Source organism: Dipteris shenzhenensis, chromosome 3 (genome assembly GCF_047967505.1).
Source record: "Dipteris shenzhenensis isolate YYH24624 ecotype China chromosome 3, Dip_SZ_1.0, whole genome shotgun sequence".
In the NCBI taxonomy this organism is placed as follows: domain Eukaryota; kingdom Viridiplantae; phylum Streptophyta; class Polypodiopsida; order Gleicheniales; family Dipteridaceae; genus Dipteris; species Dipteris shenzhenensis.
Window position 1 is genome coordinate 16,554,260 of NC_141598.1, and position 23,442 is coordinate 16,577,701.

Sequence of the window (23,442 nt, forward strand, 5' to 3'; positions counted from 1 at the left end):
ATGTCATGTATCGAGTGGACGGTCAACATATATCTGAGAGATATAGTTGCATTCTTGGATTTGTTTTCTTGAATGGTTTGAAGTTTTTGTGTGGAGCACATCTAAAAAATAAAGGTGGAAAAGTTTATTGCCACTTGTTTTCGATGCCATAAGGAGATAAAGGTATTGGCTCAAGATGAGTGTAAGAAAGTAGACTTCATATTGGCTTTAAATACCATTGTCTATAAGGACCTACAACCATTGGTGATAGATATCTGTTGAGAGTTCACGCTCAACATCATGTGATCATGTGTGCATAGCACCATCACGTGATCATATGTGCATAGCACTAACGTTATAGAGTGCTATAAAGGAAAGGGTTAGATCCCCCAACCCTAACCCTAAAAGGGTTTGTATATATTCTATTTTTTCAACTAATTCTAGTGTATAGTTAGTCATTTGTGGTGTGCTCTCTAGCTGTGCCCTCTCTCCTCATCTCCACTCTTCTCCTCTCCCCTCTTCATATTTTGTCATGGTATCAGAGCTTCCTTGTCTTCCGCTGAGACATTGAGTTTCTTGAGAGTGTGAGAGAGATTGTGAGATTGAGCGTTCTCTTGAGTGATTGTGAGTCTCTTCCGTTGAGAGAACTTCTTCTTTGATGAAAGAATTTCCGTCATTTGTTCTTGAGAGATTTCCGTCATTTGAGAGAGTTTATTGAGTGTTTCTTGAGTTGAGAGAGAGAGAGAGAGAGATTCTTCATAGTGTGAGAGATCTCCTTCAGAGTTCACTCCAAGAGATTTGAGAGAGAGAGAGATTTTTTTGTTGATTGAGAGGCTATCTATAGCTTATCTGCAAGCTCATGGCTTGGGCTTATGGCAGTTGTTCGTGGCTACCCTTCGAATACAACAATAAGTCTCATAGCTTACAACAAGCATAACGAGCTCTAGCGGCTTCTACGACTTCATCAACCACAGGTTCGCTGCCTCTGTGTCAAGATACTCCAAGACTATGAGGCGGATATATGATTGCTTCCTGAGTGGCCTGTAATAGGAGTCCGAAAGCTCCTGAGGCGAAGGATACACGGTAAAGCCCAGCTTCAACTTCTTGCCATAGTCCACGGAGAGCCGCTCCAGAAGAAGACTGGCAAGGCCGGAGCCAGTGCCGCCTCCGACCGCATGAAAGACCAAGAAACCCTGCAATCCAGTGCAGTTGTCTGCTAGCTTCCTGATGCGGTCAAGGTAGAGATCCACAATCTCCTTTCCAATGGTATAGTGGCCTCGGGCGAAGTTGTTTACGGCATCCTCCTTGCCGTTGATGAGCTGCTCAGGATGGAAGAGCTGCCTGTACGTGCCAGTGTGAACCTCGTCGATCACAGTGGGCTCGAGATCTAGGAAAATAGCTCGCGAGACATGCTTGCTAGCCTCGGTCTCGCTGAAGAAGGTGTTGAATGCGTCGTCGCCACCGCCCACAGTCTTATCGCTTGGCATCTGGCCATCGGGCTGGATGCCATGCTCCCGGGGATTCACAGGGGGAAACTTATGATATCATGTGAGTGTACAATAGGGGGTTTTTTTGAAATGAGGCATAAGCTTATACATTAGGGGTGGGGGCCCTTTTTTTTTCCCCAATATTGAATTTAAGCTAGGGGGACCATGTCATGTGTAAGTTGCTTGCAAATATCTTTCTTTGGTCTGCGTGATCTTTTTTGTATCAGAGGTAATATTATGGGGAATATGTTGTTGGGGATTCATCTTCTTTTCTTTTTTTGCAGTAATGGAATCAAAGAGTGTGATGAAGCAGTTTGACTATGTAGCTACTTGCGATATGAAATTTGATTTCTCAACTGCTTGTTGCTAGATGTGAGACCAATTATGTTTTCCTTGTGTAGATGTTAGATTCCTTATTGAGTAGTGGTGACTATTTTAAATTATAGTCATTACTATTTTAAAGAACACAATCGTAACTATTGTAAGAAAAATAGTACTTACCTTAGCAAAGGAACACTACCTTTAGTTTCTAGGTGAATATTAGATTAAAAAACAGCCCTTCAATCAAATAAATCAAGACACCCACTAGAAAGTGATGCATAGTCATATATAGTTATATATAATCATTTCCCTTATGCAAAGATAAGGCAAATAGAACCTCTTATAGTTCATCACCAAAACAAAAAATAGTCCTTACTATTTACTTGGCATACGAGGAGCTAATGGTGACATGTCAACATCAAAGGGCATGCCATTATATATGCCTTCATAGGTCTCTAGAGTAATAGAAAAAAAAATTCTTTGCTTTGGGATACTCTCCATGGGTGTCTTGATGGAATACACAAGGTGTAAGGTATGTGGACTATTGGCTTGGTCATGAGGAGTTCAAAGGAATAATGATATGTTTGTTTGCAAAACTATCCCTTGATGACATAACACCCCTTCACAATGACATTCCCCAATCATCAACACAATCCTCATCAAATTTCTCTTCTTTTGCAATGCATTTAAGCAGGTAAAAATGTATATCCTCAGCATTGCTAGTCTCAGCGTTGATTGCAAAAGTGTCACCAACACACAAATCATTTCCTATACATCATGATGGAACAATCCTTGCATTCACCAAGTAAGCACTTCCTTTGCATCTTTCTATTTTGGGCAGATCAATAACACCCACAAATAAGTGACATCTTCATCAATGTGTAGAGAAGAACATATGTTGCTTGTGCAACCACTACTATAGACTGTGCATTTGCATTGACAACTTGCATGCATTCCAAACTTCTGATTGCACATGAAGTTTAAAGCATTTCAAAAAGGACTTCTACACATGGTATTCACAACAACATGTGTAGCGGTCCTTTAACTTGCACACAAAAAAGGGCTTCAATGATTCAAGCAATTGAATCTTGCACTCTGTATTTGTCCATTTTAAATGGTGAAAGATCTCAACTTGCCATCAAAAGTAATGTGCAATTACTTGTTAGCAATTGTAAGTACTGACTACTGCTTGTAGGAGCTCACTAATAGACATTGCATGGACCAACTTTCATTGCAAATGGTAATTAACACTCAATTAACATAGGTAGTAGGGGCACCAATAGGTAGTTCAGGTGAAATAGGCATTTCGTGTACTAATAAGCATTGTAGGTGCCAACAGGCATTCCATGTGCTAACAAGCATTCCAAGTGCAAACAAGCATGCACTAACAAGAATTTTAGGCATTGCATGTGCCAATAGGCATGTGCAAGCAAGCATTGCAAGTGCTAGTTTTAGCACACTTAGTAGGGGCACTAGTAGGCATTACAGGTGCTAACAAAAACTACATGCACTAATAGCATTGCATATGCTAACTAGCAAATGTCAGTGGTAGATGATAGTGGTGTTGACAAGCACCATGATGGTGCTAACAAGCATTGCATGTGCTAACTAGCATATGGCAATTTAGCACTACATGTGCTAGCTATCATATGGTAGTGGTAGATGAGAGTGCACTAACAAGCATTGCATGTGCTAACGAAAGTTCTAGGTGCAGACAAGTATTGCACGTTCTAATTAGCATATGTAGTAGGTACGCTAACCAGCATTCCATGTGCTAACATGCACTAAAGGTGGTAATTAGCATAGTAAGTTGGTGCCCTATCATGCATTGCATATGCTAATATAGGCATGTGTAAGCAGGCATTGCATGGTGCTAATTAGCACACTTACTAGGGGCCTAGAAGGCATTTCAAATGCTAATAGACATTGCATGCACTAATGGCATTGCCAATAAGAATAGTTATTAGGTGCACTTATAGACATTACAAGTGCTAACAGGCATTCCAGGTGCAAATAGGCATTGCACGTGCTAATTAGCATAGGTAGTAGGTGCACTAATAGGAATTATAGGGGCTAACATGCACTAGAGGTGGTAATTAGCACAGTAAGTTGGTGCTCTAGCAAGCATTGCATGTGCTAATAGACATGTGTAAACATGCATTGCATAGTGCTAGTTAGCACACTTAGTAGGGCGCTAGTAGGCATTTCAGGTGTTAATAGACATTGCATGCACAAACAACATTGCATATGCTAACTAGCATATGTCGGTGGTAGATTACAATGCTAATTAGTAGGTGCTGAGATAAGCACCTACTAGTGTAAACAAGCACTGCATATGCTAACTAGCAATAACAATTTAGCTATGCATGTGCTAACTAGCACATGGTAGTGGTAGATGAGACTGTACCAACGGGCATTGCATGTGCTAACAAGAATTTTAGGTGCTAATTATCATAGTTAGTAGGTGCACTAACATGCATTCCAAGTGCAATGGGCATTGCATCATTGCATGTCTAATAGGCTTCCATGTGTTAAGAAGCACTACATGTCCTAACAGGCACTACATGTGCTAACAAGAATTTCATGTGCTAACAAGCATTCCAAGTGCAAATAAGCCTTGCTTGCAGGTGCTAATAGGCATGTGCAAAGAGCCATTACAAGTGCTAATTAGCACACTTAATAGGGGCACTAGTAGGCATTGCAAGTTTTAACAAGCATTGCATGCACTAGCACCACTACATATGCTAACTAGCATATGTCAATGGTAGATGAGAGTGGTAATAAGTAGTAGGTGCTGACAAGGTGCTAAAAACAAGCACTGCATGTGCTAACTAGGATATGGCAATGGTAGATGAGAGTGCCAATTAGCAGGTGCTAACACAGATTGTAAGTGGTAGCAAGAATTGTAATGCTAACAAGCATTGCAAGTGCTGGCAAGAATTACAAGAGCTAACAAGCATTGCATGTGCCAACTAGCATATGAGAGTGCTAATTAGTAGATGCTTAACAAATGTTAACAAGAATTTTAGGTGCTTACAAGCATTGCGAGTGTTTGCAATTGTAGGTGCTGGCATGAGCTGTAGATGCTAATAAGAAGTATGTGCTAACTAGCCTATGATAGTAGCAGATGCTACAAGTGTTGCAAGTGCTAACTAGTAGAATTGCAGGTGCTAACAAGCATTGCAGGTGTTGGCAATTGTTGCAGGTGCTCACAAGCATTGTATGTGCTAATTAGCATATGACAATGGTAGAAAGGAGTGATAATCAAAATATGATAATTCTAACAAAGAAATGGAACTGGCAAAAGTGAGTGGAAACCAACCCATCATTTTGGTTTTGATAGCATGGCAATTAGCATACGACACTGGTGACTAGCATATCAATGGATGGTAAGTAGCAAAGTAGGTGCTATCAAGCACAGGAAGTGCTAACTAACATAAGACGGTGGTAACCATCATATAAGGTTCTAGCACATCAAGCACAGGAAGTGTTAACTAACATAAGACAGTGGCAACCAGCATGTAAGGTTCTAGCACATTAGGTGCTCATACTTGTGTAACACTCCATGTAGAATTTTAAATCATTCTCTTGAAACACATTATGTAACACTTTATGTAATAAGGGTTGGAATAAGGAGTGAATGAGTGCATGGTTTGAGAAGGCATTAAGGAGGTATGGGAGGATTAGTGTGCTTGGTGTGTGGGGTGCTTAAAAAGAGAGTGTAAAGGGGATATTGAATGGGGGGTAGCTAAAAGAATAATTCATAATTAGGGAAGTATACATGCGTGTGTGCGTGCGTGCATGTGTGTGTGTCTGTGTGTAAAGAAATAAGTGTTTGTATGTGTGACATACATTAGCATGCTTCCACCTTGCTAGTTAGTAGTGTCTTTTCAAGTTAAACAAATTATCACAAAGTTAAATTTTCCTTGTAATTTTAGAAGAAACAATACTATTAGTAGTTACTAGTGTCTTTTCATGTTGAACATGTTACAAAACTCTCATTTGAAAGAAAAATGGACAGACCATAATGAAAATTGCTAGAGGTAAATGTTATCAATCATAGCATTAGAATCTATTTGAATTAGAAGTTTCCATTACAGAGAAATAGAGAGAGATTACACAAAGCAATTGTTGTAGAGGTCCATCTTAAGTGTCACATTCAAGTAGGAATTCTTGTGCTCACACCTATGTGCATTTTCTTTGTGCATGTGTGTGTTTTGTGACCATTCAAAATTTTGTGTACATCACTTGTGACTACTTGTTTGCTCACACTTAGATGGTGTGGATGCTACACAGAAGAAGGCAGATGTCATAAATTGAGAGAGCTTGCATTGCTCAAGAGAAAGATGCAGAGTATCAAACCAACAAATGTAACATAAACTTTCATAGCTTGAGAGAAAGAGAAAAAATACGAAACCAATTAGTGTTCAATGAGCGTGACATGGAGGATCTTCAATCTCCACCAATTTGCATGTGAACTTTCCACTTCTTATGATGTTCTAGTGGATATTTCTTGTGTGATTTAGTTGGGGATTCCGAATTGGACCTATGTTTTTCCATGCTAGATAGATGGTATAGTGGGTGATTCCATGTTAATGATGTTGCTAGTGTCATTGGTATTGTGTTTGTTTATTGTATGTTGAGAGCAATTGTATTGGCATTAAATGGATTTGAAGATTCATTCAATTCATTGTTCCTAATCTGATTGCAACTTGAGTGTAGGTGATGGAACTAATTACAAGGATTGGAGTTAATGCAAGTGCACTGATTGAGGCACTACACAGTGGATATTGTATGGCCATAGGCTAATTTTTATATTACTTTGATATTTTATGACATGGGGCCAAGATTTTATGAAAGACATAAATCAATTTTGGTCAAATCAAGCCCAAAGAGGTGATGTTAAAAGAATCCCTTATTTTTGCAAAAGAAAGGGAGATATATGTGTAAGATTGTCATGAAACTTTGTAGGGGTTCTCTTTTAGGTAAGGCACAGATACCCTCAAATTTCATACGGTTGTTTCTATGGTGAAGTATGTGTACTGGTCATTTTCAACCATCCATGATGCATAAGTGTAATGAAATTTTGTTTTTAAAAAATTACTAACTATTGTAGGTACATACGGTTAAAAGTGAGAGATATGAAAGTATCAAGAGAAAATCCTCTTGGGATATGCCTACACAAATATGAAGTCAAGATGTATTACAAAAAAACCCATAAAACCCTTTTAAAGGGGGGATACAAAACTATACCCTGGCATGAATGTGAAGGCAAGATGTTTTAAGACATGGCTTACTTTTTTGCTTACTTACCTATACACATGGCCACCACGAAATTGTTTTAGTACTTAGCTCTTTTGGAATTTTTGAAATGCTGTAGTCTTAGTTAGAGCCAAATGGTCCTTTTAAGGCTTTGATAGAGCACAAATCCATTAATTTTCTACATGTAGGTATCACCATCTAATGAGCATCCACCATATGAGGTGCACCAATTTTCGTTATCAAGATATGTTCCCCTATTCTTCTATCCTTCCTTATATGCAATAGTTGAGTTTATCATTAAGATTTTGGTAGTTACTTGTATTTCTTTTGCATTGAAATTAAAATCAAGGCACCCTTCTTGACTTCTTTTATTAGTGGAGGTGTAGTGTCAAGAGTTGGTTCATCACCATTGATCGTAGTGAGGTTTCATCTATATTTCCTTATTTTTGCAACCTTACTTTCTTGTTTCCTTTTGTGTATTTATATTTGTAGGAACTTGTCATAGCCCTAATATGGCTGATCTTACAACAGTGATAGTTTAAAGATTGATGTCAAAGTTGATTGCGCCATGAAGTCACCTAGAGGAAGAGGGCACTAGGTTGATTGAATCACAGGGTCACCTTGATGACGAGGTCAAAAGGCATAGGATTGTTGAGCAATTTTGGACTTGGATGGAGTGAAATATGAAGGCCTTGGCTTGATAGTGACTCTGATGATTAGAGTAAATGTAGATTATATGGGTTATCATTTCTCTATATTATATCACGTTTATGCTAAACATAAATTAGTTGGGCTAGCACAACTTCTCTCTTCTATGTATTAGATTTTGTCCCTTTATCCTTATATATATACATCTGTGTGTGTGTGGGCATGCGTGCGCACGTGTGTGCGTGCATGCGTGTGTGTGTGTGTGTGTGCATGTATGTATGTATGTATGTATACATACATACATACATACCGTTATTTATTTATTTATTTATATGTATATGGTAATCTTAGAACATTGATAGTTGGTGATATTGGTGTCTAGATTCATCCTAGAATGGAAGAATTTGAAAATGTGCAATGATCTTTTAATAAATCCAATACTATTTACAAATTTGTATTTATTCTTTTTTCACACAATTCCTTGGTATATCACTCATAAGCATGTCAAATATCATTGCATTTCATAATATACAACATCAACCTGGTAGCGTGTGCTTTGGCCTATTTATATTTTGAAGCAAGTTGGGTCATATTTCACTTGCTTGATGGCAACCGATATATCCAATTTTACTAATGTGTATTGCTAAAGGACGGAAATCATGGCAACTGAAAATTTTTATATTCTTGTGTAGTTTCAAAAAATTTCACCTCCTGCCCTACAAATCTTTGAACATTAACCTCCTGCCACCCTATAAAGTACATTCTCCTCCTGCTACCATGCAACCTTCCTCGTGCAAAGAGTTAGCTCAATGTAACCTCTTTCTTTTGGTTTGGCATTATCTTCTTTACTCAGGTAAGTTGTCTTCTATTTTTTGCTTGCGTCACAAGCTAGATGGTCTTTGTTCTAGTGGTAGTTCACTGATTGTCTCTATGGCATCAATGGTAAGAAGTAGCTCACCATGGCTTGCAAGGGAACCAAATGGAGGATGTGAGATAGGAAAGCTAAAAAGCTTGGTCAAGGCACAAGGAATAGATTGCAAGGCAAGGAAAGAAATAACAACATATTGAAATGGCACAATGGAAGACACTTTTGTAATGTTTACAAAGGGAGAAACAATAAGAAAGACGACTCGTTGCAAAGTAGTAGTAGGGAACGGTTGCAGATGAATACATTTGATCATTGCCATCGGGACGAAGAACATGAGCTATGTTCTCACAATTTGGTGGAAGCATTTAAGGTAGCAACAGCAAGCCATTCACATGAATACGAGTCTCAAGCTTTCATAGGCTTTCTGCACAACTTAGATCAACTACCTGCAAAGAGGATGACATTAGATATGTTGGTATCCTTTGAAACAAAAAGTAGAAACGACTTGTGCACACAATTTCAAAGATGTCAATTAAAAGAACCAACATGGCTAAAGTGGTTGGATGTAGAGGAGAAGCAATGCAAGATCATCCTGATCTGAGAAGTTTATGGGCTTCAATAGAATGCAAGAAAAGGAGAGAAAACCTAAGTGTAGAAGTAATTGATCAAGTGACAATGTGGGACGAGTACATCATAAGCACATGCTTGATACAATGCAGGTCAGTGGTTGCCTAAACCAGCTCAGCAGTTGTTTGTGAATGAGTTTTGGTATAGTTTAATTGGTTAATTCAATTTCAAAACTAGGCTAGCTTGGACTTAATGTGGTTGTCCTAAACTAGCCTGATGGTTGAAACATCATGCAATATATCACCGTGCTAGTTTAGGTCAAACACTAGTCATATGATTGTCCTAAACTAGTGTGGTTGAATAGCAATATATTTCACCAACTTGGTGGTGGGTGTCTGTGAATGAGTTTTGGAATTGTTTATTTTTTAAATAATTTCTAAACCAAGCTAGCTTGGACTTAATGTGATTGTCCGTTGGAACATCAAGCAATATATCAACATGCTGGTTTAGGTCAAACACTAGTTATGTAATTATCCTAAACCAGCATGGTTGAACAACAATATATTTTGCAACAGAAAGAAACAACAATATATTGTTATTGTCTGATTGATGATGAACAGCCTGGTTAGTTAAGTTTAATATCCAGGATGATTTGCGTCATATGCTAGTTAATTTTCAAACCAGATTGGCTTGGACTTAATGTGAGTGTCCTAAACTAGCTCGGTGGTTGGAACATCATGTAATATATCACTGAGCTAGCTCAGGTCAAATAGGAGTTATGTTATTGTCCTAAACCAATGTGGTTGAAATAGAAATATACTTCACAAACAGAAATATTGATGACTAGCCCGATGCTTGGTTGAAATTGTTGTGTTTCCTAGTAGTTAAATTATTTAAGTTTAATTTTTAGATTGGTTCAATCATGAACCAGTCAATTTCCAAATCGAGGTGACGTGAGTGTCCTAAATCAACCGAGTGTTTGGAACATCATGCCATATATCACCAAGTTGGCTCAGAAAGCGATAGGAAAACCTTAACTTTTTTCATGCACTTAAGTTAATTCAACCTCATCGTCATAATTTAGCTTAACCTCATTAATTCATGAAGGAGGGAGGGATATAATTAGCATTTTGGCACAAAGATTAGGGAAGGAATAGTGAGACCACTAGCATCTTCGAGCTATTGAATTTCCATTAAAATTTCTAGAGAGGGACATTTAACCTCATTGATTCGTGAAGAAAAGATTGTGGAGGTAATTGTCAGCCATTTGTCAAAGATAGCAGGTTTAGTCCCTCAATTGGCGCGGGATCATTGGTGCGGGATCACAAGCATATAGTTGAGCAAAATGCAGCCTACATTTTTATTGTATGAAGTTGCTCTCTCGCAAAGACCTTTCTCATGGAATGAGATTAAATACACAATCTACTATATGGCCAAGAGAAAATTATTTGGGCCAGATGTGATTCCCCATTGAGTTTTATCAACATTATTGGAAGGTGTGTGGCAAGGACATGACTATTCCCATTAATCACTATTTTTACAAGGGTTATCTGCCTAGGAGCATAAATACTAGCATTGTGAAATTAATCACTAAGTGTCAGAATAGGTCTCTACCTGGGCATTGGAGGCCCCTTACTTTGTTAATTTGTGTTTATAAAGTTATGGCAAAAGTTATGGCCAACAAGATCAAGTTCATTCTGACAGAATCCTTCATGCTAGGCAGTATGGTTTCTAATTTGGTAGAAATGTATAAGATGCTGTGATGAATGTTTCCCTTGCTATTGATTATGCTTTTATGCATAATTAGAGGTTTATTTTGTTGAATTTAGACCTTGAAAAAGCCTATTATAGAATTAGTTAGAGTTTTAAAATTGCCACTATGGAGAGATTGGGGACCAGGGTTTTTGGTCAAGGATTTTGTGCAATGATAGCAAAGCTATTTTCCAATGCTTTTACCAAGTTGTCACTTAATGGTTATTTGAAAGGTTCATTTGCACTTAGGAGGTCTATTAGGCAAGGATGCCATCTACCTCCTTTTCTATTTGCCATTGTGTCTAAACCTCTGCTTTGTTAGCTTGATTACTAGCTTAATCAAGATGCATTAAGGCTTGTCAATACCATATGGTTCTAATTTTTGTACACAATTTTTTGAGATGATAAATCAAGTCTTCTCATTAGAAGGGAGGAGAATTTAAGCAATTACTTGTTTGTCTTTGAGGAGTTCTCTGTGGTCTCTAATTCCAAAATCAATCAAGACAAAACCATTATAGTTTAATTGGGGTAGGATGCCTTACTTGAATGGTATACAAGGTTATCAAATATTGGGGTGGGATGCCTTACCTGAATGGTATACAAGGCTATCAGATATTTAGGATGCCCTATTGGATTGGCTATTAGTTTGAAAGATAAGTTTGAGTGGTGCATGTCAAAGATGCATACTAAGTTTGCTGCATGGGAGAATTCCAAACCATCTTTTACAGGCAGGTAATTTTTGCTAAATAAGTACTGATGTCTTATCTCAGTGGATGTGATTTCTGCCTTTCCTTTCTATAATAATGCACTAAAGAAAATGGACATCTATTTTAGAAATTTGGTATGGAGGGATGAACGAAGAGCTATGGAAACTATGGCAGGTCATCATAGAGATAGTAATTAATTACATGTAGAGAAGGAGAAATAAGACGATTTTTGACTGCAAGTACATACATGGGTGTTATTTTCAAGAAGTGGAATTCTCTTTGAGACTGACTCTCAATATTGTTGAACTGGATCATGCGTAGGCTGTGGCGGGTTGCCCTTTTTGAGCAACCAACTTTTGTATGAGGTCTTTTTTCGAGCCTGACTTGTCCTATAATACAATCGACAGTTTATAAATAAATAAAAACCAAAGCATGTGGGTGATAAGTTGTAAGATCGATGGATACAAATCTTCATTTTTTGTAACTCTCTTACGAGATTGATCTTTCTTTTTTCTTATATTAATATATAGAAAGTATTTCTAAAAAAAACCTCATTGATTTGTGGAGGGGAGGGATCTAATTAATTTAACTTCCATTGTTATTCTATCAATACAAGAAAACTCAGCTTAATATGTCCCCCTGGAGAACTTAAAATCAAAATTCCTATTATAAAGAGAGCTCTACTTATATGATCCCCTAGAGAACTTAAAATCAAATTTTCTATTATAAAGAAAGCTCAACTAAGCTGCCACAAAAAGCTCAGCTTCTTATATACAGAAAGCTCAACTTAGCTGGTGAGCTAGGCATTTTGTTAACACTAGAAAGCTTAGCTCAACTGGTGAGCTAGGTACCCAAAAATGCTTACTTGACACTCTGCTCAGCTGGTGAGCTACCCAACTTTTCTAAAAATGGCCATGTCATTCTGGTTGTGCCTAACATTGCAAAACCACTGGCAAAACCACCCGCAAGATCTCATTCTAATTGTGCCAGACATTGCAAAACCACCTGCAAGATCATTTTTGTGGCATGGTCAACCTGGCTATATAGAATCCACAAATAAATATCATCGATGTAGGACTCAAATGCAATTCTTAGGTGGACTTAGTAAGGAAGATTGCCCATGCAATTAAGGTCCATTAGAATCTTATCCACTCTATGATGGTGGGAGAGAATAGCCACTTCTTTGGAGATAGCTATGAAGGAGAATGGAATCAATTGAGGTGGGACATTGCCATTATTATGATGGCACATAATTATTTGGATGGCACCATTGGACCTTCAATCACTACATTGGCTCGGATTTTGATTAATTTAAGGTGGGTTATTAAGATTGCTCATGATTATTTGGATGGCACCACTAGGCCCCCACTCACTGCCGCCGCTATAGCTCAAGAGAGTTGCAAACTTTGTTGATGAGATGGTCATCCCATCATGCAAGCCAGGTGGCTATAGGAGCCTGGTGGCTAATATGCAAGTACTAAGCAGTGACATTAAGTCATCACACTTAATCCTAATCGAGCTTCGAGGGCCACCACTTAATCCTTAGTGACACCATCATTTTGCTCTCCGCTCCATCATTATTATAAGTCTCCATTTCTCGCCTATTGAATGCTAGCATGGTGGCAATTGATGACCAGCTTGATGGTGCTATTTTCTAAGTAGTTAAATTAGTTTAGTTTACGAGTAGTTAAATTAGTTTTGGGCTATTTACTAGTAGTTAAAGTGGTTTAATAGTTTAGTGTGATCGTCTAAAACCAACCCGATGGTTTTAACCACAATATATAATTCACCTGATTAATGTGATTGTCCTAAATTGATTTTTTAATTGTCTACTTATAGAAATTGAAAATATCACAAAACCAAAAAAGTTGTTGACTAGCCTGGTGGCTGAAATTGTGTCTTTCCAACAATTAAATTATTATAGTTTACTAGTAGTTAAATTAGTTTAGTTTAATTTTTGCATTGGTTTTGGTATGAAGGAAATACATTTTCCTTGGTTTAAGTCTTCTCCTTCTTGATAATATGCCCGGCCACTTGTCCTATCGCATAATGTCTCTTGCTCCTTCCAAATAGCGTGCCTAGAGATTATTGCACAGCTGGAAACTAGGCATAGAATTACAAACACAACAATTGATGATAACAAGCATCACAAGAGGAGACGTGATGCAAAGTGGCATGGGAAAAATACATGTCTCGGAAAGCACAAGAAACATTATGGAATAAACAAAAAGGTGGTATATTCATGAAGAGCGAAACTACTTCACATAAGGATAACTAAAGGTGAATCTATATATTCATTCAAACCAAAGGTGAAAAGTACTCTCCAAAACCAATAATCTCTCAAACACATTGCTATCTCGATCTTGATACATTTTCCTTAGTTTCAAGAACCAACAAAGTGGTTGCACAAGGATATACATATGTGGCATGCCACTGGAGACCATATCGGCATGAAAGGGGAACCTAACCAATTAAGGTAAATCAAATTCTCTACGCAATCATAGTCCATAAGATTTGGCTCATTAGAAATGTTGTAGTTTTCAATCATGTCCCTATTCCATCTACACTTTGCCAAGATGTTAGGTGGGACTTTTTAAGGATTTTATGTCATAGTAGTAGGAAGAATACAGTTTTTGCTATGGCATATTTGGCTCTTTATAGAGCCTAGGAGTTACTTACGAAGATTGCTGTAATTTCTTTTCTTTGTTTCTTCTTAATTTTCTTATTTGCCCTCAAAATTAAGGTAAATACATTTTCTTTGGTTTAAGGAGTAGCCACCTAAAATACCCCAAAAAGAGCCCAAAAAGCACCAAGCCAATGGCAACACAGTGGTTGCAAATCTAGATCAATGCAAAAAAGCTGCACATAGATGACAGGTGGCAAGCTAGGTGTAAATGACAGGATAGACTATGGAATGTTTAATGCACAAAGACTTTACGAAGGAATTTTTTTAACTTTGTGCAACCACCACACTAAAATAGAACTAGCACAGTGGTTGCAAGAAAATGCATTTTCCTTGGTTTAGGATTAACTATAATTTGCATTAAAATAGAACTAGTGCAGTGGTTACACAAGGGCATATGTTTTTAACCACTTGTTTTAAACTTGATGGGAATTGTGGGACTCCAATGCAAGTCTCAAGCCACCTCCAAGAACCATTGTGGTGGTCAAACCAAGCCAATGTGAGCATGGTGGTTGCGAATCTAGATCAATGCGAGAGAGCTACATGTAGATGATAGGTGGTGAGATGTAGGTAGCTACAGGTAGATTTCATGCGGTGAGCTATAGATAGATGACAACATAGATTGTGTGGACAAATATAGTCTAATGCACAAAGATGTAGCATAGAGACTACATGAAGCATAGTCTGATGCAAAAAGATGCATCATAGAGACTACATAAGGGAGGGCATAACTGCTCATGTAGTGACATGTGTCGAGCTCTGTAGTGTTCAAAACAACACGTTTTGATAGGTTGCGTCTCATTATTACACTAGTAAGGCAATCATTATGTCGGGAAAATTTTGGTGAGAGCACGAGTCCACCCTAAAAACCAAAATATTACCCAGTAGTACATCGCATTGGGGCCCCAAAACTTCCCCTAAAATATTTTGCAATTGGCTACACTTGATCGTTGCATTGACCTGAGAGAGAGAGAGAGAGAGAGAGAGAGAGAGAGAGAGAGAGAGAGAGAGAGAGGATAATGGGAACGTTAATTAAGAGTTTATTGATTACTTTTTATACACTATGTACCGATCATGCTAAGTAATGCATTCTTTACAAATTGTTTCTTTCTGTCTTTGTGATTATTTCTTACTTATATGAAGTTCTCGCGCATGCAATGAAGGTCATCTAAGCATGTTAGCATATCGGTTGATTATTAGAACTTTATATGTATTTGAGTTTTTATTTTGCACGTATTTTTTCATAATGGCGCATCCTTGTACTTACAAGCATTGCAAAGGAATCAACATGAAATTCAACATGGTACTTTGAGTACCATAATGGTGTCTTATTTTCATAATTTTGATTGTTTTAAAAGAGTCAATGTGAAGTCCATCTTTGTACGTTGGGACTATATTCAATAAGATTGTTTAAATGAGATGACGTACTAAGCTAGTTAATGAATTCTTAAAATTTTAAATTTATTTTATAGGGTAATTAATTAGTATATAAGCTTTTGACTTAGTTCTTAAGAGGGAAAAAACTGAATTCCCTTGATCATATGCATTCTAACCATAGAGAATATGTGATGTGAGCATTCATGCTCCCTTGTTAAATGATCTACTATGGAGAACTCAAACAATCCAAAGTCTTTTGTACATGAAGAATAAAGGTTTAAGCTTTTGTATGTCTAAGTTCTTAAACATGAAGTACATTTATGACATCCGGTGGTCATGAGATTGTGTTTCTCTAGGGGGTTCATTGAAGGATGTGTAGACCTTGCACGTGCATTCAACAAGAGGGTTTTCTAAAGATGATTTTTCACAAAAAGTTTACATAAATAAGGGGTTTATTTATTCACATCGAGAGCATAAAACTATTTGAAGGACCATATATAAGTAGGGTTATTCTAACCACCCTTTTAGCGCATATGGTATGGGTGATTCTATATAAGGACCCCTTGAGTCCTTCGAGTTACATTTGCAAATTGAAATATGCTTTGTGAAGAGAGAGAAAGCCTTCTCAAAATTCGTTTTGCATATTCCTTATATCTAAAAATTGGAAGAGAAACAATTGGTATGGGACTTATTACCCATTTGAATGTGTTTGTGTAGAAAAGTCATAGAAGTCTTTCAGCTTTTTTTTACAAAAAGAGAAGAAAAGTCATAGAAGAATAACGTTGAGATGGAAAAGGTGATGGGATGGTTGAACTATCATTTGGGAAGCTCAATATTAAAATGTTTGCATTCATATTACATAGCAAGGTAGCTTGGTCTCACTTTTTGTGATAGAGGGTTATCGAGGTTGTCACTATCAGATGTGGTGAGCATGATCTAAATGAGAAAATATCTAACAAAGATGTGGATGGCTAGTTAAGATATGAGAAAGTTTCTTCGTGAGAGGAAGGTGTCTTCTCTAAAATAAAATTGGAAGTTCTTTCAAGTTATCTTTCATAAGGAAACAAGATCGATCATTTTCTAATATGGAAGAGTGATCGTTTTCAATTATGGAAGGTTGTGAGCCCAAGAATAATGACGAAGTAGAGATGAGGGAATCGGGATCATTTTCTATGATGGAAATGGTGAACTAAAAGTGGACAATGGGAGGATGGAGGATGAGGTGTGGCCTTCACATGAAGAGGAGATAGCCTCGGCAGATAAGAAGAAAAAGATATGACAACAAGAATCTATGCTTAATGAGCAAGGATGAGCATGGAAAATGGAATAGGGAAAAGGTGCTAATAGTGAAAAAACATAATGGAAATGATGTTATGCACCTTGGAAGGTTGGAAGAGAGGTGCCAACTGTAGGCATCATGTGCAAAGGGCAAGAGAGAAGCATGTGGAACGCCATGAGGGGGGGGGCAGCTTTTGGTGAGCTTTTGATAAAGCCTTTTGGGTAGAGGTTGAAAGTGTGGTCCAAGCTCCATGCAAGGCGTACAAGGAAGCACTAATGAAGGAGTGAAAATGGCATAAAGGCGAGCTTAACCTCGTGTAGCTAATTGGACAAGGGTTGGGTAAAGGGAACTAATAACTAAAGACTTTGAGGGTGCTTTTGGGGGAGCTTTTTAATCCATCATCCTATGTGGTAAGATCTATAGTGTCAAGGGAAAACCCTTGGGTCCACAAGGTGCTTGGGCATCATGCCGTGATAGTCGATTGTGGCACACACATGACATCCATGCGAGCACCTTGATGCTAGTGCATGTAGCTATGTGGGGGTGGAGCTTCCATCTAGTGGACTACCATGCAAGCAAAGGGGGTGAAGGAAAGTGGTGTGAGTGAGGTGAACGCCTTGAGGTAGTGGAGTCAATATATGTAAACCCTAATATATCGTGTGAGTTCAAGGCTTATTTTTAAAATCCTTGATTTGTGAATATTAAAAGAGAGGCTTTTGCTATACATAATTACAAATTGCTCTCTTTATGATGCCCATTTGGAGATATATTTTTCTTTTTTGTTTTTCATATTCACTCAGCCACCATGACACCCCCCATGGTCCACTATGAGGGGTACAACCTCCCCGTGGGACCTACACTTGCAAAGTAGGATTCAAACAAGGGCCACTTGGGTAGGCAAACACCTAACCCTTGAGTTGCCGCCCGAGAGGGTCCTACTCCTTGAGTTGCCGCCACTCCTCGTTACATACATATATACAAATGTGTGTGTGTTTTTACACACACACACACACACTCACTCACACACACACATACACACACGCACAGACACTCACGAGCACGTGCACGTGTGTTTTTTTAAAAAAACACAAACACACACATACACACATTTGGTTAAAAGCACGATTTAAAAATATCCTTCTTTTGGATGGAGGTGACACGAGTCACTTTTTTTTTTCCATAGACAAAAAGTGTTCAGTCCTTGGAGAGTTGCCATCAAAATGATCAACCATTGGAGCTCCAACAAGATCATCAACTACTAGAGCTCCAACAAGATCATCAACCACCAGCAGCACAGGAGAGCTCTCGACTCCAACAAGCTAAATTTATAATTTGTAGTTTTCTCAATCCATCCATCCCTCTATAGAACTGTTATTATTTTTTCAATGTCGTCTTCCAGCTGCACTTCTTCCCCAGAACCCCTCCTCGTTCCCATGCTCGATCATCCCCCTCCTGCTCCTGCCTCCCATCACAGTTCCTTCGTTCGACTCTGGCTTTTCCGCGCTCTCTCCTGTATGCTCTTCATCTTGATCTCTTCCCTCGTCGCTTCAGACTTCTCCTCCCCATCACGTCTCCACTGGCTCCTCCTCTCTCAGCGCCCAGCTGGTAATTATAATTATTCTTGCCTAGCATTCTGCATTTTCTTCCTTTGCAGCACTCGATGTTTATCTCACGCACTCGAAACGTTGCATTTTAGCTCTACGATCTGAAGTTAAGTGCTATCTAGATGCGTCTATGACCGGAAGTTGCAGTTCTGGGATTAGATTTGGGACGTTGTAGAACGCAATCGAGTAAATATTTCAGGATTAGATTTGGACGTTGTAGAACGCAATCGAGTAACTGCAGAATTCGATTTGAAAACGAGACGCTGCAGAACGCAATGGTATACTCATTTTTAGTTTTATGTCAGATTGCATTTTCTAGTATCATCTCTATTCCATGTCTAGTTTTATGTCAGGATTGCAGTTTCAGTATCATCGAGATGTAGATCGCGTAGCTCCATTTCTGGGTTTTACGGCAGATATTGCCATCAAGAACTTGAAAACGCAATCGGTATGATCTCAGGAACGACAAACGTAAGCGGCGTAGATTTCTCATTAGGCAATCGCTTTTCGGGGATTTTGGGAAGGTAGGCTTCACCGCAATGCAATCCATACAACCTGACAATATTCTTCTCCATTGCAGGCTTTCCTCAGAACACCAGCGCAATATTGCGTCCCATCGACGGAGGGCTGCCAAAGCTCATGTGCCAACGCTCATCATGCTTGCAGAGAACAAAATCATACAGCAATGAAGTCGAAATGCTGCGCGCTGCTCGCAATGCCTCCGCAAACCAGAGCCTACCTTCCCAAAATCCCCGAATCGCTTTCCTTTTTCTGGTGCGCGGCTCTCTTCCTCACGAACCCCTTTGGCGCAGGTTTTTCCATAGCTACGACAATCTCTCCTCGATTTACGTTCATGCAAAGCCAGGATTCCAGTTCCCGTCCAAATCCTTTTTCCACTGCAGGGAGATCCCAAGCAAACCCGTCAGCCGATTCTCCTTCAACGTCGTCGACGCAATGAGAAGGCTGCTCGCCCACGCGCTTCTGGACACCACCGTGAGGAATGAATGGTTCGTCTTCGTCTGCGAGGCATCGATCCCGGTTCGCAGCTTCCCTTACGTTTACGAATATCTGATGAACTCGAATCTGAGTTTTGTATCGTCATTCAAGCCACCGCCCAGCTATTTTTCCTGGAACACGATGCCCGAATTCCCACGGAAGAAGATGAGGAAGGGGGAGATGTGGATGGCGATGCTGAGGAGGCATGCAGAAGTGGTGGTGGCAGAGTCCAAACTCTACCGGAAATTCAAACGGAATTGCAAGAGGAATGTGAGGATGTGTACGCCTGATGAACAATACATCCAAACCATGCTTGCACTCAAGGATCCTGCAGGCATCGCGAACAAGACCATCATGTACGTGGATTGGTCGCGGGCGGATCTCGAGAAGGGCTCGCCGTTCGCATTCTCCAGGAAATACATCTCCAAGCCATTCCTTCGCAAAATCCAGAACCGCACTCAACGTTTACCTGGATCAGTTGCCATTCCTACCTGTTCAAATCTGTCTACCATATACAACACTTCCAGCACGATCAATCCTGGCGCTGTGTGCTTCTTGTTTGCCCGCAAGTTCCCTAGAGATTCCACCTCCCCTCTCGCAAAGCTGCCTCTGGAGGTGCTCGGCTACTGATCAGCGGCGGGGTTCATGGTCTATCCGCTGCCTGCACCACTTCACGCCATAGATAACGATCGATGGCAGCTACAAATTCAATAGATTCTTCCGCGTGACTTTCTTTATATCAAAGAAAGCACCTCGTCATTGCCGGCGAACCATTCGTAGCTTCGTTGCTTGTCCAACTTGTAAATCACGCGTGAGCAGATTCGGACAGCATATCTACCAATGGAAGGTGTGGTAAGCGACCCTGGTCCCTGAAATCTTCAGGTTGTTATCGTACAGAAAATGTGTGCTTGATGTTCGGGAAATCAGGTGCTTCGTCAACGTCGAGTAATGGCGTCAGCGTTTTGTATTTTATTCATCCTATCAGCACCACGTTTGACTGGCGCTAAAGATTAACCGAGCACAATTCATTCGACCATGTGTCACGTGTGAGATCTTCTGATGAAACAAGACGATTCTGTATCATCGAAGTTTTGCAGATTACGTTGTGTGTTTGCAGACAACAAAAGAGTGTTTGTTGATGTTTTCCATGTATGATCGGCAAAGTGTCAGAGTCCAGCAATTGACGAGCAAGAAAGCGTGATATTTCAGCGTAAAACTCGTTCGAGTGACAAGAGATTCCATAAGCTGAGTGATAGTGATCCAGCAGGATGAGCCTGCCTTATCCTGGCAAAGAATAACATTTGCACATGGGAAAAATCTAAGGATTGAGTGGAAGCTGAAAAGACGTGGTTGCGTAGCTTTCAGAAAAGGCAACGAGCAATTTTTTCACAGCAAGAAGTGTTTATCAAAACAAGCAAAATAATTGAACGCAAACCTTGTCTACAACAAGCATAACATCTGCTCTTGGATGCGATGAATGATGCGAAGTCGTCTCGACTAGTCATGGGCACTCGAGCAAAACCTCTGTGCATTCAAGTAAAGAACTTAAGTAGTAAGCAAGATCCACCGTCCCCTCCCTTCTCTTTCTCGCTATGTAGCACCAAAATTTAAAGACAGTATTACTTTCCTTCCACACAATGTGATGGAATACGATTCAAGGGGTATGCAAATTCTATTCAAAACTAATGCAAAAGTTTCTTCCTATAAGCGAGTTCTTTCAAGTTAAACTCACCCACACTTGCTCGTATCCCACCCATCAATCTAATTTTATGAGTGTCTCTCTACTTCATTGAAGTCCTTTTCAATTACTACAACAAATATTAAATGTAGTTGCGAAGTATTGTTCTAGCAAACATTCCCTCTAATGAGCTACCCATTATATGGATACTCCTTTAAACCAAATACGACTTCAAGTTCTAGGATTTCACGCTGAAGCTCTTGTAATAAGGAGTATCTCAATAATAGGTGTTTAAAATTTTGATGAGAATTAAGAGGTAGAGTGATGAAAATAATCATGTAACGAGCACTACAAGATATTGATCAATTCCCCACATATATTCCCAATGGTATTGTGAAAAAAAGGCCAAATCAAATTTGAACTTTTTCTTCTTTTTGGGAGAGAGCCAAAAAATCCTTCCCATATGAAAAAACAATATTAAGACACCATAATTTCATAGTTGTAAGGAAAAACTCATTTGTACTTAATGAAGGCTTCAAGAAAAGGGACAACCTTCATTTACTAATATTTAATGACATATAAAACTCCCATACATCTTGTAATGCTTCAAAACTTCACAAGGGATTCCTTTAAACTCAAACAAAGTTCCATGCAAATTCAAAAGCATCACTAGAATTTGCATGGAACTTTGTTTGAGCAAGGTTCATATACTTGCAAATGGTCATCATATTTTCTCATTTTTTACCATACATGATGCATACTTGCCAAAACATTGTGCATTGGTATGTTTACATCATACATGTATGTGTTTGATGGTCATGAAACCTTGAAGAGACCTTTGAATAAGTAAGGCTCATATACTTGCAAACTTTCATAAGGATCAAACATCATATATATGGTGGGACATGCACATTTTCTCATTTTTAAACCATGTATAGTGCATAAGTAACAAGAAATTTTGTAGCGACATGCTTATACCATACATATATATATTTGATGTCATAAACTTTGAACAGACCTTCGAATGAGTGAGACCCATATCCATCTATAGTTTCATAAGGATTACATAATTTTTATGGTGGAAATGTACATTTTTGACCACACACGCTCCACACATGGTAGACAACTATCAAGAAATTGTGCATTGGAATGGTTATATACCATATGTGTATGTGCCCAATGATCATGAAACTTTGCATAGAACTTTTTTGAGTAATTTTTGTATACTTGCAAACTTTCTTATGAGTTTGAGTGAGTTTGTATGGTAGGGTATGCACATTTTGTCATCTTTGACCATGCATGGCATAAGAATTGTGCATCGGTATGCTTATACCACTATGGTAATCTTTGTGTGTGCGCTAGGCAAAAATAATTTCATAGACCTTTTTTTTAGTAAGGTCCATCTAGATAGAAAGTTTCATAAGGTCGAACATTGTTTTGTATGGTGAGACATGTCCCGCCATAGAAACTATGTCAAACCGATGGCCACCAAACTTTGCATAGACCTTTGTTTCAGTAAGTTCATATAGTCACAAAGTTTTATAAGTGTTAAATAGTGATTGTATGGGAGAGCATGCATGTTTTCTTATTTTGCACCATGCAACGTGCATGGTATACACTTGTTAAGAAATAGTGCATCGGTATGCTTACATCTTGTGTGTAGTTATGTGATGGCCATGAAGCCTTGATGAAGCATTTAAATGAGTAACTCCTCTATACTCACAAAGTTTTGTAAGGATCCAATATCATTTGTATGGTAAAATATGCACATCTTCTCAACCATGTAGGGTGCATCGGGATGCTTATACCATATGGTGTATGTGCTCGATGGTTGTGAAACTTTACACGGTTTGCATTTTATAGTAGTTTCTATATAATATCATAGTTACTTATGGTTCTAACATAGCGTGGGTGGTAGGGCATGAACATTTCCTCATATTTGACTATGATTAGTTCTTATTTTGTAAAAATTATGCATTGATGCAGAAGTTGGAAATTGGCTGACAAGGACACTTGATGGTTCTTTTGTTTGCAAGGTCCGTTATGCAACCCGAGCTTTTTTGAAGTTATTATGACAGATGAGGAGCATAAGCAAATGCTGTACTGGAGAACTCTCCTCTTTTTAAATGGGACAAAAAATGGTTCATGTCCTTCCATGGTCACCGCCGACCAGGGACTATCAAGCCCTTATTAGGCTGTCTAGTTTGTTTGGAAGTAGTTGATTTTCCATAGTA

The 23,442-nt window shown here is 38.8% G+C and overlaps 1 protein-coding gene and 1 pseudogene across 3 annotated transcripts; one reads left to right on the forward strand and one right to left on the reverse strand.

Annotated features, from left to right (window-relative positions):
• Positions 1–932: 932 nt before the first annotated feature.
• Positions 933–7,110, reverse strand: LOC147903440 (tubulin alpha-1 chain pseudogene; annotated as a pseudogene).
• An 11,098-nt stretch (positions 7,111–18,208) lies between these two features.
• LOC147903441 (glycosyltransferase BC10-like) lies at positions 18,209–20,543 on the forward strand. 3 transcript variants are annotated; one of them, XM_087372903.1, is made up of 3 exons: positions 18,209–18,535; positions 19,115–19,308; positions 19,437–19,563. In XM_087372903.1, exons 1-3 carry the CDS (start codon positions 18,316–18,318, stop codon positions 19,536–19,538), a joined length of 516 nt encoding a protein of 171 aa, XP_087229029.1. In that variant the 5' UTR covers positions 18,209–18,315; the 3' UTR covers positions 19,539–19,563. The 3 variants fall into 3 exon arrangements, with proteins under 3 accessions (XP_087229029.1, XP_087229027.1, XP_087229028.1); XM_087372901.1 differs by having other exon boundaries at positions 19,115–20,543; XM_087372902.1 differs by lacking the exon at positions 18,209–18,535 and having other exon boundaries at positions 19,181–19,308; positions 19,437–20,543.
• The last annotated feature ends 2,899 nt before the right edge of the window (positions 20,544–23,442 follow it).